This window comes from Fistularia commersonii, chromosome 25 (assembly GCF_037954325.1).
Source record: "Fistularia commersonii isolate RoL2024-O1a breed Wild chromosome 25, RoL_Fcom_v1.0, whole genome shotgun sequence".
NCBI lineage: Eukaryota > Metazoa > Chordata > Actinopteri > Syngnathiformes > Fistulariidae > Fistularia > Fistularia commersonii.
Window position 1 is genome coordinate 2,304,226 of NC_141308.1, and position 25,959 is coordinate 2,330,184.

The 25,959-nt window shown below is 40.1% G+C and overlaps 1 protein-coding gene across 2 annotated transcripts in view; it reads right to left on the bottom strand.

The window, feature by feature from the left end:
* Positions 1-203: 203 nt before the first annotated feature.
* gpc5c (glypican 5c) overlaps positions 204-25,959 on the bottom strand; it is a 107,770-nt gene continuing 82,014 nt past the window's right edge. For both annotated transcript variants that reach the window (XM_086172390.1, XM_086172389.1), the window contains 2 exons: positions 19,175-19,316; positions 204-1,804 (listed from right to left, as the gene is read on the bottom strand). In XM_086172390.1, the coding sequence (XP_086028516.1) occupies positions 1,617-1,804; positions 19,175-19,316 (330 nt within the window). In that variant the 3' untranslated portion in view covers positions 204-1,616. The remainder of the gene's footprint in view (positions 1,805-19,174; positions 19,317-25,959) is intronic.

A 25,959-nucleotide genomic window follows, 5' to 3' on the forward strand; every position in this document is an offset into this window, starting at 1 on the left:
CTCTGCTTAAGAGTTCTCTTTGTATTGCATGTATTTGGATACTGCATACAGGTCATTGTACTTCATTGTACCGTCACCAGGATATAATGGACAACTACCTGTGAGGAAAGATATGAAAATTGTTGTTCGAAGAGGTATATCTCTGTTAATAATCTCCTGTCATACTGTGAGTGCACAGACCTGTTTTAGGTAATATATGTGTGGCTTTCGGCATCATCATTTTAATACTGTAGTTATATAGCACTGCCCATACATTCAATATCATCACACAGGTACTATCTGCCGTACCATCAATACCTACAACAACTTCAACAATACAGGAAAGCGGGTGTACAGAGTAGAAGCGATAGGATATTTTACAGCTAGTGTCACACTTCTGCATCATCCATATCAGGAAGTATTTTGAATACTTGTGTTTTTTTCTTAGATGTTTGATTTCCTATACAGGAAGAAAATTTGAAAATAAGAGGAACTTGTCCAGCAGTCACCACAGTATAGAACAAGAATTGTGTGTGTATTAAATAGCACTTAAATCATTCAATCAACATAAGCTATATATCTAATATATATAGCTGAACAGAAGGTCTGATCATATTTACATTAACATTATATGTTGTCATGGTAGCTCATACATGCATCATTTCGCAATGAGCAAAACACATACCAGGATGCGCAATAATCATTAGTAAAAGGAAGACGAATTGTTTTTGAATATTGTTTGAATCTTGTCCATTCATGACACAAGCTTGGTGCAGCAAGATTATGCACATTCCATGTTTTTGCATTGCATTTCATTGATGCATGGACTGAAAGCACAATTCATTCATAGCGATGGGTAAAGAACCCACTGAGTTCAATCTGAGACCAAGAACTTTTTTGATTACAACAGCATACACGCCATCAGATCTTTCCACCTATATACAGTTACATACTATACACATCTAATTTGTCTGCACAAAAGGTTTATCTGCGCAAGGGTACCAGTGCTTCATCTTTGAACTCATTACATTTTCATCTTTTGCTAAGATTACAGTCATTAGAGTAAAATCTGCTGTTATGGGCCAGTCAACTGGATTTATCATTTTAGAATTTCTTCTATTATCCGTAAAAAGTAAACGGGTGGTGTTTTCAAATGAGTTGGAGTCATCTGTCTGGTTGTCATACAGAACAGTGAAGGTGATAAGGATTCCATCTGAACTATGTAGAAAAAAAAAAAAACCTCTGTAAAAAATTACAGCAAGTAAATTGTTATGTATGTCAGCCTTTGTAATAAAATCACGATGATGTGCCTTGTTCTAAATCACATCAGGGACAGTTCTGTGAATAAACTTATGCATAGCCCTTTTTCATAAACAGAACAGCGTAGAGGAAGCAGCAGGGCTTTTTACATCGACTGAATCAGCATTTGCAAATGCACACATTGGTGATGCTACAGAACAAGAAGTTCCTATAAGTGAACCCGTCTTAGGTCTTCTACAATGCTGTCCTTTTTTCTTTCACACCTCATTCAATAAGAGTCGGGATAGTTTTTGTGTGATATGTTTATAATATGAGTGTCCATGGTTGTGGTTTCTAAAGGTGCCAGACTGAGAGGACTTCACACAGGGGTGCTGGCATTAGAACAGGGTCCACTGCAAACAAAGTACAGCGAGGAAAAGTGCAAGGTTGAAGGGATGCATCCGACTGGCAGATGACTGCTGACCGATCACCGAAACTGAGGGGGGCTTGACAGGATTCTCCTGTGGGGTGTCACTTCCACGTTGTCTTGTGATGGGCTTTCCTTCACTGGAGCCTTTTGTTTGTGCTGTAAAATCCATAGAAAAGAAAAGAAAAGAAAAGAAAAGAAAAGAAAAGAAAAGAAAAGAAAAGGCATTAATATTTTGGGGTAACAGGAAGGATTGGGCCATATCGAAATGCTTCATTCAGTCAACATTTTGAAACATCATTGCAACGGTTTAAAAAACAGTTTTAAACAAATGATATGATACATGGTTTGTTGTAGGTGAATTAAGACATTTATTTACATGTAAAGAAAACAAGGTTTTGATTATCAAAAGAAAATTTCACTTAAACAATTACATTTTTTTAGGACAAAGCTCAAAATTTGTCACTCAGATTTGGCTCTCTTTTGTCTCTCGACAAAAAATGAAACTGAAGTGATCATGCATCATGCATCATGCATCATGATGGAGGACTTCTGTTTAATCTCAAGTGGCTCATGATGAAGAGTTTTCAAGGTGTCATTCCAACAGATAAGAAATAAATCAACTCTATTTGGACTAGGCAGACATTATCCACCCTTTTATCAATGTCCTTGCACATATAAATTATTGAGTGTGAATACGTTCACAACGACGTTTCTGCTAAAATCAGTTCATCCTCTGCTTCATTCCTTGCGTTTTCTCAATGACCACATGACCACTTTGATTTTCACATTACCGTTCATCATTATCCTGCTCCTTAATGTTTTCATCTCGTCTTTGACCTTCCTCCTGGGATGCAGTGCATTACTTTAAAACAGATTCCTTGTGACCATTACCAATTCTTGTTTTTCCCTTCTCCATGGAGTCCAGCCCACATACATAAATCAAATCATTCAAAACACACCATTATCCCACTCCATGCAGAACATCATTGCAACACTGAACAGCTCTTTCAGCGACAGACTCCTTCAAGAGTCTGAAGAGGAGATGCTGTTTGACTGTTTAATACCCAGCTCTGTCCTCAATAGATATTCATTTATTCATTCATTCATTCATTCATTTATTCACTCACTCAATCACTCACTTACTCATTTAACCATACATCCATTAACACAGACATCCATAGGTGTTGCTACTGGAAGCATTGTTGTTAGTTGCCACTTTTGCACGATTATCCTGATTAAGTATTATATATATTCTTTATTTTTATTTCTTGTACAAGGATTCATACACGGATCGTACATTATTATCCACCTCTACTGCACTATCCACTTTCTGCTGTGAGAGAATTGAAATTTCCCCACTGTGGGATAATTAAAAGAATATTCTATTCTATTCTATTGTCCTCTGCACAGCAGGTATAGCTAACACTTCAGGTTGCCCATGTTTGGAGTCCAGGGCCTTATGAAAGGAGCGCTGAACAAAAAATAAAGAGACAACAACAAAGGGTTTAACGACTGCATGTGTTTTGTGGTTGAATGGGAGGCTAGTCTTCAGGGTACCATTCATGACAGGGACTAGTGTAAGATATATTCACGATGGTGGCTTGTGTAGATGAAGCATCCCCTCGCTCTCCCGTATGTAAGGTGATATATTGTAGTTCTTTTCACATATTTCGTGCTTTTGGCATTTTTCCCGTTTGTCTTTTGCAGCAGATGACAAGTACAGTCAACAAGATCTGCTAGACATCTACAGAAACCAGCCTCACAACAGTATGGATACCATACAAACCAAGACCGAGCTTGGACTACTCTGCCAACCCACAGCCACGTCTGACTTGATCACATCCTCTCGCCCAGAAAGGAGGCGCTGCAAGCGGTGTAAGAGGAAGCAGAAGAGGGGGAAGTGCAGAGGGGGAAGCGCAGAAGTATTTGTGCTAGGCTAATGGCTAAACCTACTCGGCCAGCCATACCATCCATCTTTCTGGCAAACGTATGTTCCCTGGACGATAAAATGGATCACATAAGGCTTCTGAGGTCAGTGAATCAAAATGTGAGTAACTGTTGTGTGCTTGTCTTCCCTGTAACATGGCTGAAATACAACATCCTCGACTCTGCTGTACAACTGGAGCACCTAACATGATATCAAGCGGACAGAGCACTCGTAAATGGAAGACTTGCGGCAGTGGTGTCTGTGTTTACATCAGTAATGCATGTTGTCAGGATGCTGTGGTGGCATGCAAACACTGCTCACCATTGGCAGAGTTTATGATCGTTAAGTGCCGTCCTTTCTACCTGCCGGGGGAACTCACAGCGATTCTGCGAGTTCCTGTTTACATCTCTCCCACCTCCAACAGCAGTACCAGGAATGTAGCACTTAGTAAACTGTACCAGGCCATCAGTGAGCAACATCCAGATGGATTCCTCATTCTTGCTGGAGAATTTAATCACGCTAACCTCAGGTGTCCTCCCAAAACTTCACAAGCATGTTGATTTCCCAACAAGAGCAGACAACACATTGGACCTCTCCGACACCATCCACAAAGGAGCATACAAGGCCTTCCCCTTACCCGCACTGGACGCTCTGACCACACCACTGTTATAGTAATGCCGGCTTACAGTCCCAGGGTGAAAGTCACGAGTCCAGTTCAGAAGCAGATACGGGTGTGGCCAGAAGGGGCCACCTCTGCTCTTCAGGACTGCTTCAACAAGATCAAGCAGATCAACCTGACCGTGGCATCAGGAAAGCCAAACGCAAAGACACCAGCAAGATAATCTGCCAATTCAAGGACAGCAGAGGGTCTGGATGCCCTGCCACATGGCCCTCCCATTATTCTTATCATATTGTTAATTTCATGATCGCAGGACTATGAGAAACATTTTCTCGATTCCTCTGTATGCCCAGTACATGCAGAGAAATTGACAAATAGCAGTCTATGGACTTTGATCTGTTGGCTGTCGCTGTGATGAAACAATCCTCTTTTTCCAATGATCTCACTCCATAAGAATTTAAATACAAGTCTGGCAAAACTCTTCTTCTTCTTCTTCTTCTTCTTCTTCTTCTTCTTCTTCCTCTTCTTCTTCTTCCTCTTCTTCTTCTTCTTCTTTTTCTTCTTCTTTTCCCTTCAGGGGTCGCCACAGCAAATAAATCTTCTCCATCTAACCATATTCTCTGTATCCTCCTCTCTCACACCAACTACCTTAATATCTTCTCTCACTATGTCCATAAATCTTCTCTTTGGTCTTCTTCTAGACCCCTTGCCTAGTAGCTCCAACCCCAGCATCCATCTACCAATATATTCACTATCCCTCCTCTGTACATGGCCAAACCATCTAGGCCTGGCTTCTCTGACCTTCTCTCCAAAACATCTAACATAGGCTGTCACTCCAATAGACTCATTCCTGATCCTATCCATTCTCGTCACATCCTTGTCTTCATGTCTGCGAACTCCAGCTCTGCCTCCTGTCTTTTTGTCATTGTCACTGTTTCTAGAACATACAGCATTGCTGGTCTCACCACTGTCTTGTACTCCTTTGCCTTTATTCTGGCTGGTGGTCTTCTATCACATAGTACCCCTGACATTTTTCTCCACCTAGTCCAACCTGCTTAAACCTGTGTCTACCTCTTTTCCACAGTCTCCATTGCTCTGGACTGTTGAAACGAGGCACCCTAAGGGTTCCTCTCATTCACACACATATACTCTGTCTTGCTGTGACAAATCTTCATTTCTCTCCTTTCCAGAGCATATCTCCACCGCTCTAGATTTTCCTCAACCTGTTCCCTGCTCTCACAACAAATCACAATGTCATCTGCAACATCATGGTCCATGGAGAGTACTGTCTAACCTCATCTGTCAGCCTGCCCATCATAGTAAAACAAGAAGGGGCTCAGAGCTGACCCCAGATGAAGATGCACCTCCACCTTGAACTTTTCTGTTACACCTACAGCACACCTCACCACTGTCTCACGGCTGGCATACATGTCCTGCACCAGTCTAATATACTTCTCTGCCACTCTAGACTTCCTCATACAATGCCAGACTTCTTCTCTTGGTACCCTGTTGTACCCTGTTCTGGGTAAAACAGGGTTCTAGCGCTTTCTACAAAAGCGCAATGCAGTTCCCTCTGACCTTCTCTGTACTTCTCTATTAGTATTCTCAAAGCAAATACTGCATCTGTAGTACTCTTTCTTGGCATGAAGCCATACTGCTGCTTACAAATGCTGACTTCTGCTCTCAGTCTAGTGTCCACTACTCTTTCCCATAACTTCATTGTATAGCTCATCAACTATATCCCTCTATAGTTACCGCAATTCTGCACATCCCCTTTATTCTTAAAAATGGCCACCATCACACTTCACACTCCATTCCTCATGGATCATCTCACTCTCTACAATCCTGTTGAATAATATAGCCAGAAACTACTGCTGCCTCCCCTTGACACTTCCATTCCTCCACAGGCATATTATCAGGACTAACTATCTTTACAATCTTCACCATCATCAATGTTTTCTCAATTCACTATTACTTATCTCTGCTACTTTGTAGTCTACAATAGTCACCTCTTCTACCCTTCCCTCTCTTTCATTTGCTTCATTCATCAGCTCTTACCATCTTCCAATCACTCTTCCAGAATCTGTAAATGCATTTCCCTCTCTATCCTTAATCACCTGGACCTGCTGTACATCCTCTCCATCTCTATCACTCTGTTTTGCCAACCTGTATAACTGTCTGTTCTCTTCATTCCCCTCAGTGTCCGGCTTCTTTTTTGCTAACCGCTTTCTCTGTATATACTCCTGCAGTTCCTTGTCCCAAGTCTCCTTTTCTACTTTCCTTCCAGACGACACACCAAGTACTCTCCTACCTGTCTCCGAGATCACATTAGCTGTAGCTTTCCAGTCATCTGGAAGCTCTCCCTGACCACCCAGAACCTTTCACAACTCCTCCATGAAAACCATACAACAACCCCTTTTCAGCTTCTACCAATTTTTCCTCTGCTCTCCCTTTGTCCTCTTGATCTTGCTTGTCACCACAGTCATCCTACAAACCACCATCCTATGCTGTCTGGCTACACTCTCATCTACCAATATTTTATAGTCACTGATCTCTTTCAGATTACCTTGTCTATTCAAGATGTATTCTACCTGCGTGCTCCTACCTCCACTCTTATAAGTTACCATATGTTTCTGTCTTTCTGGAAAAAAGTATTCACTACAGCCATTTCCATCCCTTTTGCAAAGTCTACAATCATCTGTCCCTCTGTGTTTCTATCCTGGATACCAAACCAGCCCATCACAGTTACATCACCACTATTGCCTGCACCAACATGTCCATGGAAGTCAATGACCACTCTCTCATCTCTGGGGATATTCTGCATTACTTCATCTAACTCATTACGGAACTTCTCCTTCTCCTCTAACTCACATCCCACCTGTGGTGCATAGTGACTAATAACATTGAGCATCACACCTTTAATTTCCAGTTTCAGACTCATAAGTCTACCTGACCTCCAGAACATTCCTAACAAACTCCTCAATTAAGACAACTCCTACTCAGTTTCTCTTCCTGTCATACCATGATAGTACAACTTAAAAACTGCCCCTAAGCTTCTAGCCTTACTACCCTCCACCTGGTCTCCTGGACAGACACTATATCCAGTACATTCACCTTCCTTCTCTGCATCATGTCAACCAATTCTCCACCTTTTCCTGTCATAGTCCCAATATTCAAAGTCCCTGCTTTCAGTTCCAGGCTCTTGCCTTTTTCTTCTCTCTGTTTTTGAACACGCCTACGTCCTCTCCTTCTCCAACCCAATAGTGGCCGAATTTTCAAAGGCACCCTGTACGTCATCAGGACCAATGGTGGTCATTGTTAACCCAGGCCTCGACCGATCCGTCATGTGATTCTTAGGTTTGATTTGCATATTTGGCTTTGGCACCAGTTTTACACCAGAATCCCTCCCTGACGCAACCCTCTGCATTTATCCGGGCTTGGGACTGGCTCAGGGAGACACTGGCCCGTGGCCCCCCAAGGCTGTCTTATCTATGTCTGTTTAATTACATCAGGCCAGGTTCAAAGATATGGGATGACAATAAAACAAAAAAAAAAAATCATGTTATCACACACATCAACAAATTCATTATTTTACCATAACAAAAACATAACATGTTTTAAAAGATTTTGTTGAATACAGTTTTCGATAAAGTCATTGCATATGAACTTAAGAAATAAATAAATGTTTTTGTCAAAATGATGAGGTGTTATCAATCTATTCCAAGTCTGCAGGGTTTGAGACAAAAGATGTGAGCCTAATGTGAGTATGTGTGACATTGGTAGGCAAGACTCACTGAGACCACCAACTTCTGTTATTGTTGATGTTGTTGTTACAGCTGACGATAGACAATGAAATTCCTTATCCCAAAATCAAAAACGGCATTTTAATAGGCCAACAATCTCCACTACAATCTTGTTGAATACTGACAAACCTCTCAGTTTAGAGAATCTGCTTAGACAACGAGTCAAAATGTCCGTGAAGGTTCTCAATAATACAGTACATGGTTTCTTCTCAAAATCTTCTTCTGGTAGCAACTGGGCTTCTTCCCTTGAAGCCGTTTCACCTCTCATCCAAGAGCCTTCTTCAGTTGGTTGGTGGTTCTTTGAACAGTAGAAGCCTCTTAGATGAGAGGTGAAACATCTTCAAGGGAAGGAAATCAAGTCCAGTGGCTACAAAAAGAAGAAAGAAGATTTTGACAAGAACTAGTCCAAAGTTGACATCAGGGTAGAATTAGGGAATGGATAATGCTGTGATGCTTTATAAAAGTTGATGCAAACATACAAGATGTAAAAAAGGTCAATAATTGCACAGTCTTGGAATATCACAAGTTAAAACTTTTGTGCAAGTCACACACCTGACAGGGACACATAAAAAGATGCAATACAGAAAATCCTGATTAAGAAATAAGCCAATACCGCATTCCATAACCAGTGGAGATCCGGGACTGAAACAAACTGAAACAAACGACAGGACACCAATCCATACTTTCACAAGTGCTCTGTTTCGCCTAACTGCCTGCTAAAATCATTGTTTAAACAGCGTGAATTACTTGTTGCTGAGGAGTACCTTTTTCTTTGGAAAAAAAATCCAGTAGAAGGTATGCTGTTTGAAACTTTCTGCTGCATTATTCATGCCTCTTTAAGTTTATTTCAGAGCCCTTATAACATTGAAGAGCCCAACATCCTAGAACCTAAAGCTTGTGGTAACAACTTCAATAATCAGGTGTCTTGGTGTTGGTTTTATATTGGTCTTAAATACAACCAACAAGCATATTTCTGAAATACCGAAGGACAACAATATTGTTTGCCTTAAAATGAAACACTTATTATAGATTGTTTTAAAAATAATTAAATACTTAGCCCATTCAATAATTAATGGAATTATTATAATCCATCCATCTTCTGCCACTTATCCTGCACTCAGGGTCGCGGGGGATGCTGGAGTCTATCCCAGCTGTCATCGGGCAAGAAGAGGGGTACAACCTGGACTGGTCACCAGTCAATTGTAGGGTCACATATACTGACAGACAACCATTCACTCACTAATTCAGGAGAAACCCAAACAGACACAAGGAGAACATGCAAACTCCACACAGAAAGGTTCCCTTGTATTATTATTACTATTGTTATTATAATCATCTGCATCATCATCATCATCATCACCCACATCAGGAAAACGCAGTTGGAGTGGTTATCAAAGGTTACGGCTACTATAAACTTATGTTCATCTTCTGTGATACCCCTATGATAGACCAATGCCTTGGTCAAATATCTGACACAAATATCCAGTCAGACTAAAGGATGCACATCTTAAAATGTGTCAGCCTTTGTGAAATTTGTATGGACAGACATGGATGTACACTGCAACTGGCTGGCATGAGACTTTCACGTGTATTTCATTTAAAATAATTTCCTGGGAGTTAAACACTACACCTGTATAGAAAATCAGATTCTAGAGAGCAAGGGATGTGCTGCAATTGTTCAGTCCTAAACAGAACACCCTAAACTAAAAAAAGCCAAAAGAAAGAGATCAATAGGACAAGGGGATGAGAATATGTTGTCATAATGAGACAATGTTAGTAGATAAGCCTTTCCTTATAAGCAGGCTCATGTGTAAATCCCATGAGAATGAAACAGAGGAGAGAAAAAGAAACACAGGAAAGCCAGGGTGGAAAGGAAGTTGGGTGGGGGGTGAGAGAACCCTCACTTTCTTTTTGACATGAAGATGAATATCCATTATCACTCCTCGCAAGACAAATGGAATCAATCACCTTGTCCGATTTCAAGGGTATGCAGTGACACATCAACACACTTCCTGCATTACTGACTATGATATTTTATTCATCAGTTAACAATATAGTGTTTATTGGTAAATCTTTACATTGCTTATTTCACCGTTTGTGTGCCGGTGGATTTATGTAAATGATTGTATGTCAGAGTTTTTTGAATCACTTAGACCTTCGTAGACAGGGGGGACAATGGGCAATCATATTAACTAGTCAGAAGATCATGTTCAAGGTCCATCTGTAATTAAATAGGTATCGCACAGGGTCTGACTCTTTTTAGAATTTAAAATATGTCTCGAAATATATTCATACTTTCAATAGCATTCGCTAAATACAAATAGTCAGTGAAGGTTTTCTGTCTCATATGATCTTGTCAGGCAGTTCTGAAGACAAAAAGCCTCTCGGATGCATGTGCACGTCTCTAAGAAACTTAACAAGTTGAGTTTTTACAACAACATTAAACGATATTCTCCAGGACATGTATGATCTACATATACAGTAAGTAGAAAAGTACAAGCTTCAAAACTTTTGCAAAACTCTTACTTTAAATTATAGTTTCATAAGAGTGCCCTTTTTTTCTTACATTAAATGAAAATATTCTTGATGAACATAGGGAACATGTTCTTGATTATGGTGTGTTTAACTTTATTTTTAAACACATTTTTGATATATTTTAAAATGTATACTGAAAGTATGAAAATTATACATTCTCATTTCCCAAAGGATAGAAATGCAAGTGTATTGCACATTTGTATTGTATAAGCAGTTAAACTGAACTTTTCCTCAAAATTTTACCTCTATAGACAGAACTTTCCCAGGAAAATATTGTCTGTTTTTACCCTAGATACACACTCACACACACACACACTCACACAAACACACACACACACACACACACACACACACACACACACAATTCAATTAGTCAAGTACCAATGTCATTAATGAATCAGTATTTATTTACATTTGCGAATGGGAAATGGGGAATAGTCACACAGTACAATTATTGCACATCCAGAAAACTCAAACAACACTTTAGTTTTTCCTATCCATCGAATAAATAACATAAAAGTATTAAAGTGGATGTCCACTGGAATATTGACCGATGTGTTGGCTATGTGTGTGAGAAATAGTTTTCAGTAGGCTTTGCCACTAAAGCCTCTCCAGATGGGCAGACTGTGTTTGGAGGAGCCTTGATTTCCCACTGGCCAAGAAGAAACAACAGCTGTTTCGAAGAAGCCTTAAGAAGAGGTGGACCTCAAACTCAAGCCAAGAGGAAGCATGGATGGGAGGGGATTGAGGAAGGGAAGGGAGGAAAATGCTTGGAAGGTGAGTGGGAGGAATAACAAATGCTTTGGCCATCATCTCTTTGGAAAAATTCTGAGGGACAGAAAATTGCATGATGGTTCTCTGGGCAATCATGTCATTTTGTACGGCTACACTCCTCTCTTTCTCATTTCCTCTGTCGTTTTTGCCAATAGCCACTATTGCCACAAAGATTATATTCTCCAACATATGCAAAAGAGAGAAGAGTACAATTCTTTCTCTGTCTTTTATGATAAGATTTAGCATGCCATATTTGTTTGCTTTGATAAGCAAACAAATATGAACTATAAAGATACACAATACCCACTGCCATGAAGTCGCCCATACCAATAAAATCAAACATGAATCACTACATCATAGAGAGTAATAACGAAGTGACTTAAAAAACATATTGGTCAAGAACCAGATGTGAAAAAATCTTTCAAGTATGTATTTGGGTTTGTGTAACTATGTGTTTTGCAAAAAATTGGCAAAATACTACTTACAGAGCTAGGACTTTGTAAGAAATTGATCTACTTTCAACTGGTTCTTCACAAAAAAAAGAACAAGACGGCAGAACAGCAAAGGCTCTTCCGAGCAATTTCTCAACCATTCTTTCATCCATTCCATTCATTCATTCATTCATTCATTAATCTACTGTCAATGCTGCTCATCCTGCATGACTGCATCCTGCAGTGCAATCTCACACTGGGTATGGATGCTACTCACTGGACATAGAGACATACAATACAACAATTTGATTTTTTTTTTCAAGATTTTAGGGCAAGACTTGTACATGAATGTGTATGTGTGTGTTTGTGCGTGCGTGTGGCTTTTCATTTTTATTACATTTCAACAAATTACTGTAAAAGACAATGCTGCATAGCGCCATTAACTAATCAATGCCCAAGGCATACAATGTTTTTACCCATATCTTTCTTTCTCCTCCTAGAGCACTGCCAAGAGGTTGACTTTTATCATTAGATTATCATACAAATAAAGCCATATTTTATCTAAAACAAGATCTTTAGTGAATAGATCTTTAGTCAATGTGGGCTCCAGCTTACTGTTTTAAAATACATGGAGGTCAACAGAATGATTTGAACCACAAATTTCTGTTATTAGTTTCTGTTATTAACAGAAATAAGACAGTATTCAATGAACCAACCAAAGCGGTGACCTTTCCCATAGAGAAGATAGACAGCTATTCCTCTGAGGGAAAGTGCCTTTCTGTTTCCCAAGTGAAGAAGGAGAATGTCAGGAGATATTACACCCCTCTCTTTTAGTGGAATTACTTTAAACTGTTAAAAAAACAAACAAATGCGCCAGTTACTCGACTGATCTGAAGCTCACAAGGGCTCTGAAGTTATTTTGTTATTTTTAGATTCATTCATGTATTTTTTAATAATCAGTGGCCAGAGGTTTCCACATAGACATCAAGGTTTGAGATGAACTGAGGAGTACCATGCAGATACAAGCTGTAGAGTAACTATTATATGACTAATGAGTGCAAAGTTTACATATTGACCAAAAGTAATGCTTATGTTATAACTCACACCACAATGGACATGTTTGCATTTGCAATTGCTCTAGTCAAACAGCTGTCACCAGTCTTAAATTTAGTGCCAGATATATTTGACCGTTTTTAATTTCAATTGTTTGTAATTGACCATCAACAATGCTCATGTTCTTAATGACCTGAGGACTAGATTTGTTGAAGTTAATATGTATTATCATTGCCTGGGATTTGGCCAAAGTTCTTGTGTATCTAACATGAACAAACTGTACATTTTCGGTATAAAATTCAGCAAGCAAAATATCAGCTGTGTTCTTTTCAACACTAAATCAAACTGATGTTAACATTAGATGTGGCATTTTGGTCAAGTGACATTTTAAAGTATAAACTACCGAATATTCGAAATGCATCAACAAGGCTGAGTGGAGTCAGACTGTCACCACTCTGACCCTTGGAGACAAACCAAAGACAGATGCAATCCTTGGCAGCATTGGATCACAGGTGTCCTGACACTAATTTGTGGTGGTGTTGTAAAGTGTCGAAACTTTCAGTTTGATTTTATAGCATTTCTTACCCTGTCTCTCACAGAATTCTTTACATTCCCAGGCCGGCTTATATTTCTTCAGTGCTTTTCATGTAGACTAGACAAAGAAGTGTGAGCATGGTGCAGGATAAATTCACACAGTTCATTACTGGCCATCCATCTCTGCTGTTTTTTTTTTTCCATGACCCTTTATATGGGCGGCAGGGGCTCCTTATCCCTTCAACCTAATCTTCCTATTCTGTTATTGACACACACACATGCACATATACATAAACACATACACATAAGCACACACTCACAAACACACACATACACGCACGCACACACACACACACACACACACACACACACACACACACACACACACACACACACACACACACATTTCTCTAGAAACTGTCCCATTTGTTCACAGGCAACATAAAAAGGGAATCCAAGACTGGTACAGAGGCTCTGGTGGGCCACTTAATAAAAGGGGTAGAAAAACAAGGAGCACCAATAGGCTTCAAAAGCAGACAGCAAACCTAGCAACAAGCATAGAAGCATGGCAACTCTAGAGCAAGGACCAGTGCAATGGAATGTGCTCAGTGCAATTCTTGGCTCTACTACACTATTAAACACCTTGGCAAGATTAAGATTTACTTCCTTATACACACACACATACAAACATAGAGAAAAAAATGGGCAAAAGGGGGCCCTGGAAGGATACTGTCATCGACCAGTCAATGTGACAAGTTCCCAAGATGCTGATCTTGTTTGTAATTCTGCACGAAAAATTTATTTATTTATTTTACCATAGAATATCAAGTGATCATGTACCCATCCTGTTGAAGGTATAAACAATATCTCTTTCTCCAGTAAACCATTCTGAATTATTTTACATAAACATGAGTCCCTACTTACACATCAAATATTTTGCTTTGGCATGTGCCTCCTCCTTCTAGACTGACAAGCATGAAGGGTTCAGAGATAGACTCGCTGTCACACCTTCATGTGTGTAAAATGTCACTTGGTTGCTGCCTGCTGTGACACTTAGTAGAACCAGCAGTACCAACACCAAAGTAAGATGCAGAGAAATAGATGCAGCCTTGTTTCTTCGCCAAATGACAAATCTCCCCTGAATAAAACTGATCTAAGATACTTGCCTTTTCATCTTCAAAGTGTTTTCTATAAATCATATGGGTTGGGGAAAAAAAAAGCACTGATGCTGTGATGTTATAAATGTTTAATTTTGTGCGGTCGAGTCAGATACTTTGATGTAAAATCTGCAGTTGCATAACTTACTGCAGTTTTAAACTGAAATGACTCAAAAATATGATGTTGGTGGTCCTTCCGTATAATCTGCAATCAATTTAGGCGGTAGGGGGTCAACCCACTCCGAAGCCAATGGCCTGAGATTCTACTAGTTCTAAATGCCAGATCAATTATGGATAGAGAAGAGGCTTTGTCTTTTTTTTGCCAATGTTCACTAACATGGGCATTTAATGAAGTGACTTGTTGTGCATGGTTCCATATTTAACTATTCATATAATGTTAATGCACAGCTAACAAAAGTACATGTTTGCCATTGGCCTTATATATATTTTTTTAAACATTAAATTCTGTAGATCTGTTGAGCTGAAGGCATGCCAGTATGGCAAAATTGTACTTCGAGCCATGTTCTCTTCCCTTCTGCCCCTAACTTACCCTGTATTTCCACCTGCTGAACAGAGACAAAGAGGATCAAGCTCATCCTTGATTATCCATTTACTGTATTTTTCAATATCACTGGAATGCCTGCCTTTATTTGTTCAGTGCTATGTTACAACAGGAATGCAGCTTTCTGTGTAGCTAGCGGCAGGCTCCAGCAAGACAAGCAAGTCAGGGGGGTCACTCAGGCTGCACCCCAAATCCCATTCCTCAGCAGGCAATCCCGGGTATGTACAGTAAAATAAACTTGGACCAAAGGGAAAAACATCATCATCTATCATTCACTATGTATAGTCAGTACAAGATATATGCACAAATAAATGAGGTAGTGATTAAGCATTGGCTCATCACAACTCTGAGAGTAAAGGGGGGTATATAAAAATGTATTTCACAAATATCACTGACTGCAAATTGACGTGTTTGAGCTTTCATTTCTAATTTTGAAACAGCCACATTAAGATCTTCCATGCTAATAAAAGTATACCAAGTGATTCTTAAATTGACAACAAGGGAACTAATGTCTTTAATGCATCATCCTTCCTCATGTCGCTACAAATAAAGTGCATAGCAACCATGCAAAATACTAAATCATGTGTTTTATTTTCAACAACTTTCCAAGAGGTTGCACACATGATTTCCACTGGTTTACAACCTGTTGCCACAGGAAAAATTCTTGGTGTTTCCGAACCAATGTCCCGCAGGTGTCCAGTAAAGTCTCGATCTCACAAGCTTAGTTGAAAGGAAATAATGATGTTAGCTAATAAGAACCGTCGTTCTTTGATGCCTTTGTGCCTTGGGAGCCGTTTCAGTAAAAATCTTCTGGAACCAACCATGTAACCAAAACTCGGGTTACGCCAAGCTATGACTAATACAGATATCTCTGAAAGGCGAAGAGGAAGACAGAAAGGAGCAACAGAGTTTGACAAATACTTATGAGGAAACAAACAAACAAACTTGTGCTTACAGTAACATAGAAGAGGCAAAGTGCTAAAAAGCATATCTGAGCAAATATTCGTCTAATTAATTATCTATCTGATATGCTGGTCCTGTTTGTCAGAAAAATTATGTTACATCATCTTCATAATTTAATGGGTAACAGACAATGACAGCAGTTCTCTCAAGCATTCATAAATTTTGTCACGAGTGCCGACTAAATATTGCGATCACTCTTCTCAAATCCGTTCAAACCATAACCCTTCCTGCCCAACCAAAACTATCCTCTTTCCTCATGTTCTTCATTCAATTCTACTCTGCCATGCAGAGTTCAGTCCCTTGAGCTTCAGATGAAAGACTAAGGGAAATGGCAGTCATATCCGCATCGGGACAGAGCCACTACATCTGCTGACCAGCTGGCCTCAATGCTTGCCACTCCCAAGGGGCTTGGCTCAGTCCAGGGCTTAGAATAGGAAGATTGAGGAGCAGACTGTTTCTACCCGGCCTGTCGGACCATACGTACATCAAGTATGTATGATGTGCCACCATCCCACCTCCATCGTGGTACAGTGGTCTCTGAACCTTTGTGTTTATACTCATCCAAGCAATACCTGGGACTCTTTATATCTTAACTGTATGGATATACATTTTATCTAAACTTGTACTGCTTATTTTTCTCTTCATCTCAATTTATGTCATCATTCAGACTCCATCTAGCAGGACTTCTCCCTTAATCTTTACTCTTATTTCCTCTCATATGATTTTTCAAACATGAAAGTACACGCTGGCTGCCACATAGCCGCGGCCTGCTGTGGGCGGGGATGGGACTTGTGGCTGCATGATCCTGCTAACGCGGCAAGAGATTGACCATATCCTGCCCAAGTAACCATTTGCATCAGGAATTTGCTGCCCTTGCCAGTGTAGGCAGCAAATTCCACTCGATGGCATTGAGGTTAAATAACCTCAATGGGTATTTAAACAGATCTGCGTAAAAGAGCCACACCCACTTTGCTTGTGTCTGCTGTCTTTTAATAAAAAGATGTAGGTCCAATGGCTCTGGGACTTTCATAAATTAATATGTTAATGACATAGCTACAAATGAATATTTTCATTGGGGTGAACAGCCATAAGTGTTCCCAGGCTAATACAGTTAATAAGCTATAGTCACGCCACAAATCGTACCACAGAAAAGGCCCGTCATTGCTGCAGAGGGAAGATATGGTTCATTGAAGAAGCGCTGATTTACTTTCCTCTTTATGGCTTGTAGCCATAGCAGTTCTTCCATTACCATGCCTTGGTTAGTTGGCGCACAAACTTAACAAACATGTCTTGAGGCAAGGGTGTGATTTGAATTGCGATCAAGCAAGAATGACATCATACACTCACATTATGCTCTTCTTGGAAGTAGGGATATGTAAACTATATGCATATTCTGTGCAAATTTACAGAATTATAAACATAAACATTCAAAATAATAGCATCGTGCTATGGATTTAAACCTCACATATATATGTGTGATATATGGTTCCCTTCAATCTTTCCAACTGGTTAGTTTATACATGAATTCATAAATCTTCATAAGCAAAAGGAAACCTCTGAGACTGTACCTCACATCTCATCCCTTGGCCTTCCAGCAATTCCATCACATCTGAGACATGACAGAGACAGTGTGTCTGTTCTCTGCAGATTAGCACTGTTCATTAGTTTGCTAATGAAGTCTCTCTTACCAGAACAGTGGGTGGTCATGCCCCCTTTTAACATGGACCTTGGGAGGTCTATCATAGCTCCACAGAAACAAAGAATTTCTGGTGGAAATGGGTGGAAAATAAATGCAGACAGTATTACTGACAGCCGATTGTTTGGGTCGATCATTGTTTCCCTCGCATATAACTCATCAACTTGGAGACCTCCCATAATGACCGTTATTTCAAGAGGAATTGTGTGCTTTGCATAGATGTGTTCGATCTTTTTCGTCTCGTTTTTTATGTTAGTATATACTGTGTGCTGGTCCTTGCAGTTTGAAAGTTAACAAACTTAACCTTCATACTTGGAAATAGGCACGTCTGAGATTGTTTATTCATAGCAAAGTCGAAAGTAAAATTGCTTTTACTTCATAATTGATTTGAAGGTCTAAAGAAAAAATAGCTATTTCTGCATTCTTTACAAGTCAAATTCTAAGCTTTCCAACCTTCAACTGATTTTTCTTTTTTTCTAAGCATTTTAGTACTGACTGGACATATTGATATTCAATACTTTACAGTAAATGATCCACGACATCTTCATGTATTAGACTCATGCTACTAGTTTGCAACCAACAAAGGATTTGCACCCCATTACTTAAAAACAAATGTACTTTTTGAAGGCTAATGGCAAGTTGGTGGTCAACAAATTTTAACAGGAAATTGATTGATTGAAGCACAAGACATGTACAATACATCACATATCTGTCATTAATTGTAGATACTCTGAATTTTCATGGTTATTTGAAATTGTACCATGTTTCACACAGTCCATATTGTTTGATCTCCGGTGAGCTCGCTATTGCCTTTTACTTCTGACAAGTAAGAAGAAATGTCAGCCCCTGTAGTTGATCTGAAAAAACATAACACTCTAAACTCTACAATCTAAACCTCTTAATAGTACACCTGACTGAACAATGATATATATCTTTTGTTACTCAAATCTTGGGATCTATGACACACGATCCAGTAGCCACATCACAGGAGCTATTGTTCACGCTTGTTATTAGAAATGGTTTCAAGTACTAGGTTTTAAAAAGGCATCAGTAACATTAATGTGCAATGTTCAAATCCAGAAGACAAACATTTAAACTTCTCATCGCCTTTTGCGTTTACTTGTGTTCTAATTCTCCTGGAGAACTGAAGAACTTCCTGAGCTGTACTCCATCATCATTCAAGGAACTTTCTCTGCCAGAGTAGAGATGAAAAAATGGCACCCTGTAAATAGTTAAGGCTGAAAGGCTGCAGAAAATAGGGGGCTCCTTTTTTTCCCTTAGATATAGTAGAAAATGTAAAATGTGTATCAACAGTATTTAAAGATATCCCACAGCTCAGGTATAAGCATCCAATCTAAACAGTTTACTAAGAAGGGTTGGGTAGGGGTTGGCTTATGTGGTGGGTGAAATAGAATGTAAAAATGTGTTTGTACATGATTGTATTTGGATATAGATGTAAAAATGTTACTTACAGGTCTGTTCTTGGTCGTCTCCTGAGGCTTGACATCCATCTTCATCATCACAGTCTGTGGTGCTGCCCTCCTTTGCCTCTCCGCTGCCTATCTCCTCCCAAGGTTCCACCTGGCTTAGTTTGGGAAATCTCTCCTGAGTATCCTAGAACACAAATAGAATTACAAAGGTTATTAACAACATGCCTCATAAATATCATGACTATTTTTGTACCATATGTATCTGCAATGCCTCTGATCTGAGAGACAATCATTTTTATTAAGCAGGCAAATTAATTTGTTGTAGACACGCATCTATTTGTTTCTTTTGCATAGAGATTAAATTACATTGTGTATTTTCCCTGTAAGGTTTGCCTGTTTTCATCATAAGTAAGATAATAAAACAGACATTATCAGTGTTCAAAATTAGGTATGTGATGATGATATTTGATTGAAATGTGATTTCCACTCCTTTATCATAGTCAGCCATTGGGAATTAGCACATGAACAAGGAAAACAAACATTCAACAATGTGAAATACAACAGTCTGTTTTGACTTTTCCAACAAATCTAAGCCACCTGGATACAAACCCATAAAAAATATACACAGTAGATGAATGCGACAAGCGCTAATATGTCACTGATATGTGCTACATATTAGCAAATCTCTGAAGTTATAGGTTATATCATATAAGTAAACTACTTTCTATGAAAGTCAGTAACATAGATTTAAATCCAGGCCCCTGCACCTCCAACAGATGCCCTCCGCTTCTTACAAACAACCATCACCTACCCCCCCCAAGCCCCAGGCTGTGAATTAACAGTACTCCCCCATGTCCCCATGGCTCTACACCTCCCCCTCCCCTGCTCATTACCTCCAGCCCCACCTCCTCAATGAACATCACAGCTGACGATGTTAGAAGGCAGCTGGGGAAACTCCACTCTGGCAAGGCGGTGGGCCCTGATAGGGTCAGCCCCAGGGTGCTCAAAACCTGCGCCACTCAACTCTATGAAGTTCTTCAGTACATCTTTAACATGAATCTGCCTCGTTCCTGTGCCAAAGACGCCTCGTCCTGGTGCCTCTAAGGATTACAGACCTGCGGCACTGACCTCCCACATTATGAAGACCCTGGAGAGACTCGTCTTGGAGCAGCTCTGGCTCTTGGTCGAACCCCACTTGGACCCCCTACCAGCCCTGACTTTGAGTTGCAGAAGCCATCATCTACCTGCATCTAACTGCATCTTACATCTACACCAACTTGGATAAGACAGCAAGCACTGTGAGAGTCATGTGTTTTGACTTCTCCAGTGCTTTCAACACCATCTGTCCGTCTACTGGGTGAGACGATGACGGTCGAAGAAGGTGGACTCCCCTCTCGTGTCCCAGATTACTGACTGCCTGATTGGCAGACCATGGTAGCCTGTAGCGCTGTGTGTCAGACAGAGTTGTCAGCAACACTGGGCCCCACAGGGGAGTGTTCTCTCTCCCTTCCTCTTCACCTCCTACACCACAGACTTCAGCTACTGCACAGAGTCCTGTCATCTGCAGAAGTTTTCTGATGACTCGGCAGTGGTAGGAGTGATGAGATTGAGTACAGGGCTGCTGTGGACAACATTAGCACATGATGTGAGCTGAACCATCGACAGCTCAGTGTGTCAAAGACAAAGGAACTTGCGGTGGACCTAAGAAGGACCAAAGAGCCAGTGACCAATGCTTTCATCAAGGAACATTGTAGTTGACTACAAGTATCTGGGGTAATCATAGATAACAAACTGGACTAGGAAAGAACACTGATGCCCTGTACTGTACTGACGCCTATCTGCTGAGGTGACCATGCTTAAAATGCTCTATTGGTCTGTGGTAGCCAGTACCATCTTCTATGCATTGGTGTGTTGGGATAGAAGGCTGAGGATAGCAGATGCCAATAAACCGAACAAGCTGATCCGCAAGGCCAATGACATTGTGGGAGTGAAGCTGGACCCTCTGATGTTGGTGTCAGATAGGAGGATGCTTCACAAGGTGAAGGTCATCTTGGACACTGTGACCAACCCACTCCAGGATTTGCTGGCCAGGCACAGGAGTTATTTCAGCCCCGGACTGATCCCAACATGATGCACCACCGAGCGCCATAGGAAATCATTCTTGCCGGCAGCCATCAGACTGAAAATTCCTCACTCTGAATGTCAGACACTGTGTGTCTGACACAGGCTGTCATGGGGTTGTCATGTGCAGTATAGCTCTGTATGTGTAATAGTTCCATCGTCTTCTATGCAATGACCGTTTCCTGTGCAATAACCCTGATTTATACAAATAAATACTACATGTAATCTTATACATGTACTTGTAAATACACATGTATTTACGTTACATGTATTATTTACATACCTTTACCTTTATTTCTATTTTTATTTTTTGATCTTTACCATTTTTATTTTATTTTTATTATTTGCTATCTTATTCCTTATTTTTATAAGGAATAAAGGAGTTCTATTTTGAGTGTATCCACTTTATTCTGTGATTCTCCTACTAACAATCCTTACAAGCATTCAGTAATTTGAACCTGAAAAGCCAATTTATATGTCCGCATTTTATGGAATAAATACAACAGATATAAATACAGGATGACCTATCACGAAGATGCTGTAGGAGCTAACGTTGGTAGTGGTTGCAATGTTCCCCATTGAAGTATAATAATCCCTAGTTTCTCTCAGGTTTATGCGGGTCCAACATTTTAATCCCAGAAAACATGAGCCAAAAACAGTTGATTAACATATAGCAAATTAATGGTCTGTATTTCAATTGCACAAACATATGCAACTACTGCTATCTATTTATTTTTAGTGATAATGATTTTATGCTTGCATGTTTACAAACATGAAAAAAAGAAATTAGAAAATTGAATGCATTAATTTTATATAGTATAATTTCACAGTTGTATGCATTCTTTTTTCACAACCATTAATACACAGGGAGCCAGGTAGTTTCGACAAAAATGTCCCTCCATATATGAAAAAATACATTTTGATACTTGTAATAGATTGGGAAAAAAAACAAACACAGCCAGGTTAAAATGCTTCATGATGCATGAAAGGCTTCTCAACCAAAAGCAATTTAACTTTCTCTTGATGATTTCCCCCAACTCTGCATGGCACCAACTAATTGGACCACCTGCTGGCCCATCCTTTCATCCATCATTATCAAGGAGGTCTTTGTTTCATCACACCATAACTGACAAGATAGTCTCTCGATGCAAAGCGATGAGCTTTTGAAGGAAACGGGTAGGAATATAGCACATTTTAACCATCTTTTTAGTTTTGATTTGGGGAAATTAACAAGATCAGTGGCCCTTTAAATATGACCTCTATGTGGTTGCATCCACTCCCTGTGTTGAAAGGTTGGTGAAATGAAGTCACCTGTGTTATCAAAACCTGCATCCTAAATAATGACTAGGTGGGAAAAAAAACAATTATTGGGCAAAACCCTTGAACTGGTAACAAAATGAAATAAAATAAATAAATGAAATGAACCTGAATTCAACTTGAATGGGCCTTTGAGAGGTAGAAGAAAACAAATCGGCCCATTCAACAAGAAAATCTGAAAACTGTTCTCACTTTATGCATTGTGCCTTTTGACCAGTTTACTGTGATGTGTCCTATGACCATAAAGAAAAGTAGGACTAATATGAAACAAAGCTGATACTCACATTTAATCATCAGTATTTCTGATACAACTTGTCACCTGGTGTCTAGTGTGCACTGTGTTGCTTCTGCCCGGTTAGAGTATGCAGTCTGATATGTTACATTTAAAGACTAACGCTTGTTGAGTTTCTCGATGTTTCCTTTGGGCTGTACCAAAGATAGTATTGTGTTCCTGGAAATTCCAGGACAAAAGATTCTGACATGTAAAACCCATAAGCTAGGGGTACGTTAGAAGTATCAGAATGGTGTTTACCACAAACATCCAGCGAAGTTTTAGACTCATACTGTGCTGTTCTGGCAAGTCTAACACAATGCTGCTTGGCACAGCTATGCTTAAAGCATGTTAATTAGAGAGTCAATTAATGTGCTGTCACTGTGGAAAACATAGTCTTGCAATTGTGCAATTGCTGGTTAGTTGCTGCCAGCAGTTGGTTTATTTGGCTTGAATATATGGAAATTCTTTCTTCTTTTTTGAATTGAGTTTTCAACTCCAATGTGATCATTTCATAGTTATATGCATTCAAAAGTATTGCCAAGAGGCAACTCTATTTGTTCTGGGACCTAAAACAAAGAAAAAATATTTCAATATGGACTAAATACTACATGAATTGCACATTCTTCATAGTTTCTTGTTGCTTATTTATTCTAAGACACACTGGTTGTGAAATAAAACAGTGTTTGCACGGAGTAATATATGAGCATATGTATATGGTCACCTGTTTTGTTTATAGAAAATCCATCCATCCAATATCTACTGCTTATCCTGCACTTAGAGTCATGAGGATCCTGGATTCTATCTGAATTATCATAAGTGAGAGGCGGAGTACACACTGGACTTGTTGGCATTCAATCGCAGGACCACATAGAGATAAACAACCACTGTTTATTCACTCTGTCACTCACACATCTGGACTGCGGGAGGAAACGGAGGAGCCTCAATGAAACCCATGTGGAAACAGGTAGGACATGGAAGCTCCACACAGAAAGGCCTCCTGCAGGAATTGAATCAGCGTCCTTCATGCAAAAGTGATCAATAAAATGAAAATCATTTTATTAAGGTGTGTCCTGTGTCTATGACCGCCAAGGAGGGATAAATAAAACATGTGTAATGTCATTCAGTCCTTTCATTGGGAAACAAACATAACATTATCATTGGCCAAAACTCATTACAATTATGTACGAATAAAAGGAGGTAAACACTGCAAGCCAGGGACTAACTAAACAACACGTACATATCAGTGGAGGTTCTCAGTCATCAAGTTCATGATGAATTCATGTGGAAATCTTCTTGTCGTTGCAATTGGACAGGATATCAGGGCTTTCCTAATGTGTTGTACCTGAAAGTCCTGAGATCCTGTGGTGAATTGGGCCTTTGCCAAATTAGAAACCACCAGATGCAGGCACATAGAACAGGAGGAAGACGACAACAAACGAAAGAACACCATCATACCATATGTTGCTGGTGTTTCGGAGAAACTCTGAAAGCTGGTCAACAAACAACATATAGTGGTACTTTTCAAACCCCATAACACCCTGAGACAAAAACTGGTGCACCCCAAGGACAAAACACCCAGGCATAAGGTTGAGAATGTGGTGTATATAGACGGATGGCCCAACACAGGAGAGCCACCACTTGAGGACAGTACTCTGCGGTCCACCTACACCTGAAGTACAAAGGCCATTCTTTTGAAGACGACAATATCCGAATTCTGGTTGGAAAAGACAGATGGTTTGAGAAAGGCGTCAAAAAAGCTATCTTTGTCAAACATATAACGCTGAACTGGGATCAACACCAAGATGAATTTGCATAAATTGACGAGGCCCATCTGCGACCTCCAAACAACTAGGAAAGATTCACCACTAGAACTAGCCCCCAGTAACTTCCACATGAGCTTCAGTTCATGTGATCCAAAAGGTTTCACTCCTTTGTCTGGCTTTACCTTTTCACATTCCAATCCAGGTAATCCCACAAAAGTTGCTCTTTTGTCACCAATGAACAAAACCTCCATTAGCATAAAAAAATGCTTAACCTAGTTTCAGCCGGTCAATTCATAGATTTACATAACAAGCCACCATAACCTAGACCCACCCAAACGCTGGCAGTTATAATTGGAAATTCCCCACAGGTTATTAGAACTAAAGAAGCCTCTCGGATGAGGGGTGAAACATCTTCAAGTGAAGAATTTCAAGTCCAGTGGTCAAGACGAGAGGATTTCGACAAGAACTAAAGAACAGTTGTTTAATCTGAATTTTACATTCACATACCCGATGTCTGTAAATGTGACAGGATTACAGCTGTCTTCAAGTGAAGAAATTCAAGTCCAGCTGCCATGACAAGAAGATTTCAACATGAACAACATGAACACTTAATCTGCTCAAGATGTCCAGGCACTTAGACGGCTTGCTTACAACATTATATAAGCAGGTGGGGAGGTGTTGGGGGGAAGTCAAAAAACACCAACCTTCTTGCCGAAGGCTTGTCTTGAAATTCCCTATGTCATCCAAAGACAAATCGGGTATTCCCGAAACACTTAAACTAAAATCCTGCATGATTAAATATTTTCTAGTTTAGCTTTCATCCAGCCAATTCAATCACTTCCCTCTTTTCAAAAGCATTCTTCAGTGAGAGGATGATGGACAAGTTTATGATTACAGGACCTGAATTCCTGAATGTATCTGATTGCATCCAAATCTCTCTAAAGTACATAGAGATAGAAGTAACCAATTATGGTATGAAATACTGTGAGAGAAAAATGGCTAAAAAGTACATATGTGTCTCTGAATGAGTGTGGCTCAGGAGACTCTCATGAAGACGACAAACATTGGACGTAGTCTTTCCTTGCCCTGACACGGGTCACCAGGGCATAGTCCTGGAGCCAGGCCCGGGGGCCAGGCTTGATAGCAAGTGCCTGGTGGCCGGGCCTTAACCCATGGGGCTCGGCTGGTCTGTGATCTACATGGGTCCCTTTACCCCTGGGACAAGGGGGTCGGGTGCAGTGTGAGCTGGGCGGTGGCCGGAGCAGGGACCTTGGCAGTCTGATCCTCGGCTGCAGAGGATGGCGCTTGGGAAAAGGAATGTCACCTCTCTGCCCGGGAAAGTGCCCGAGCTG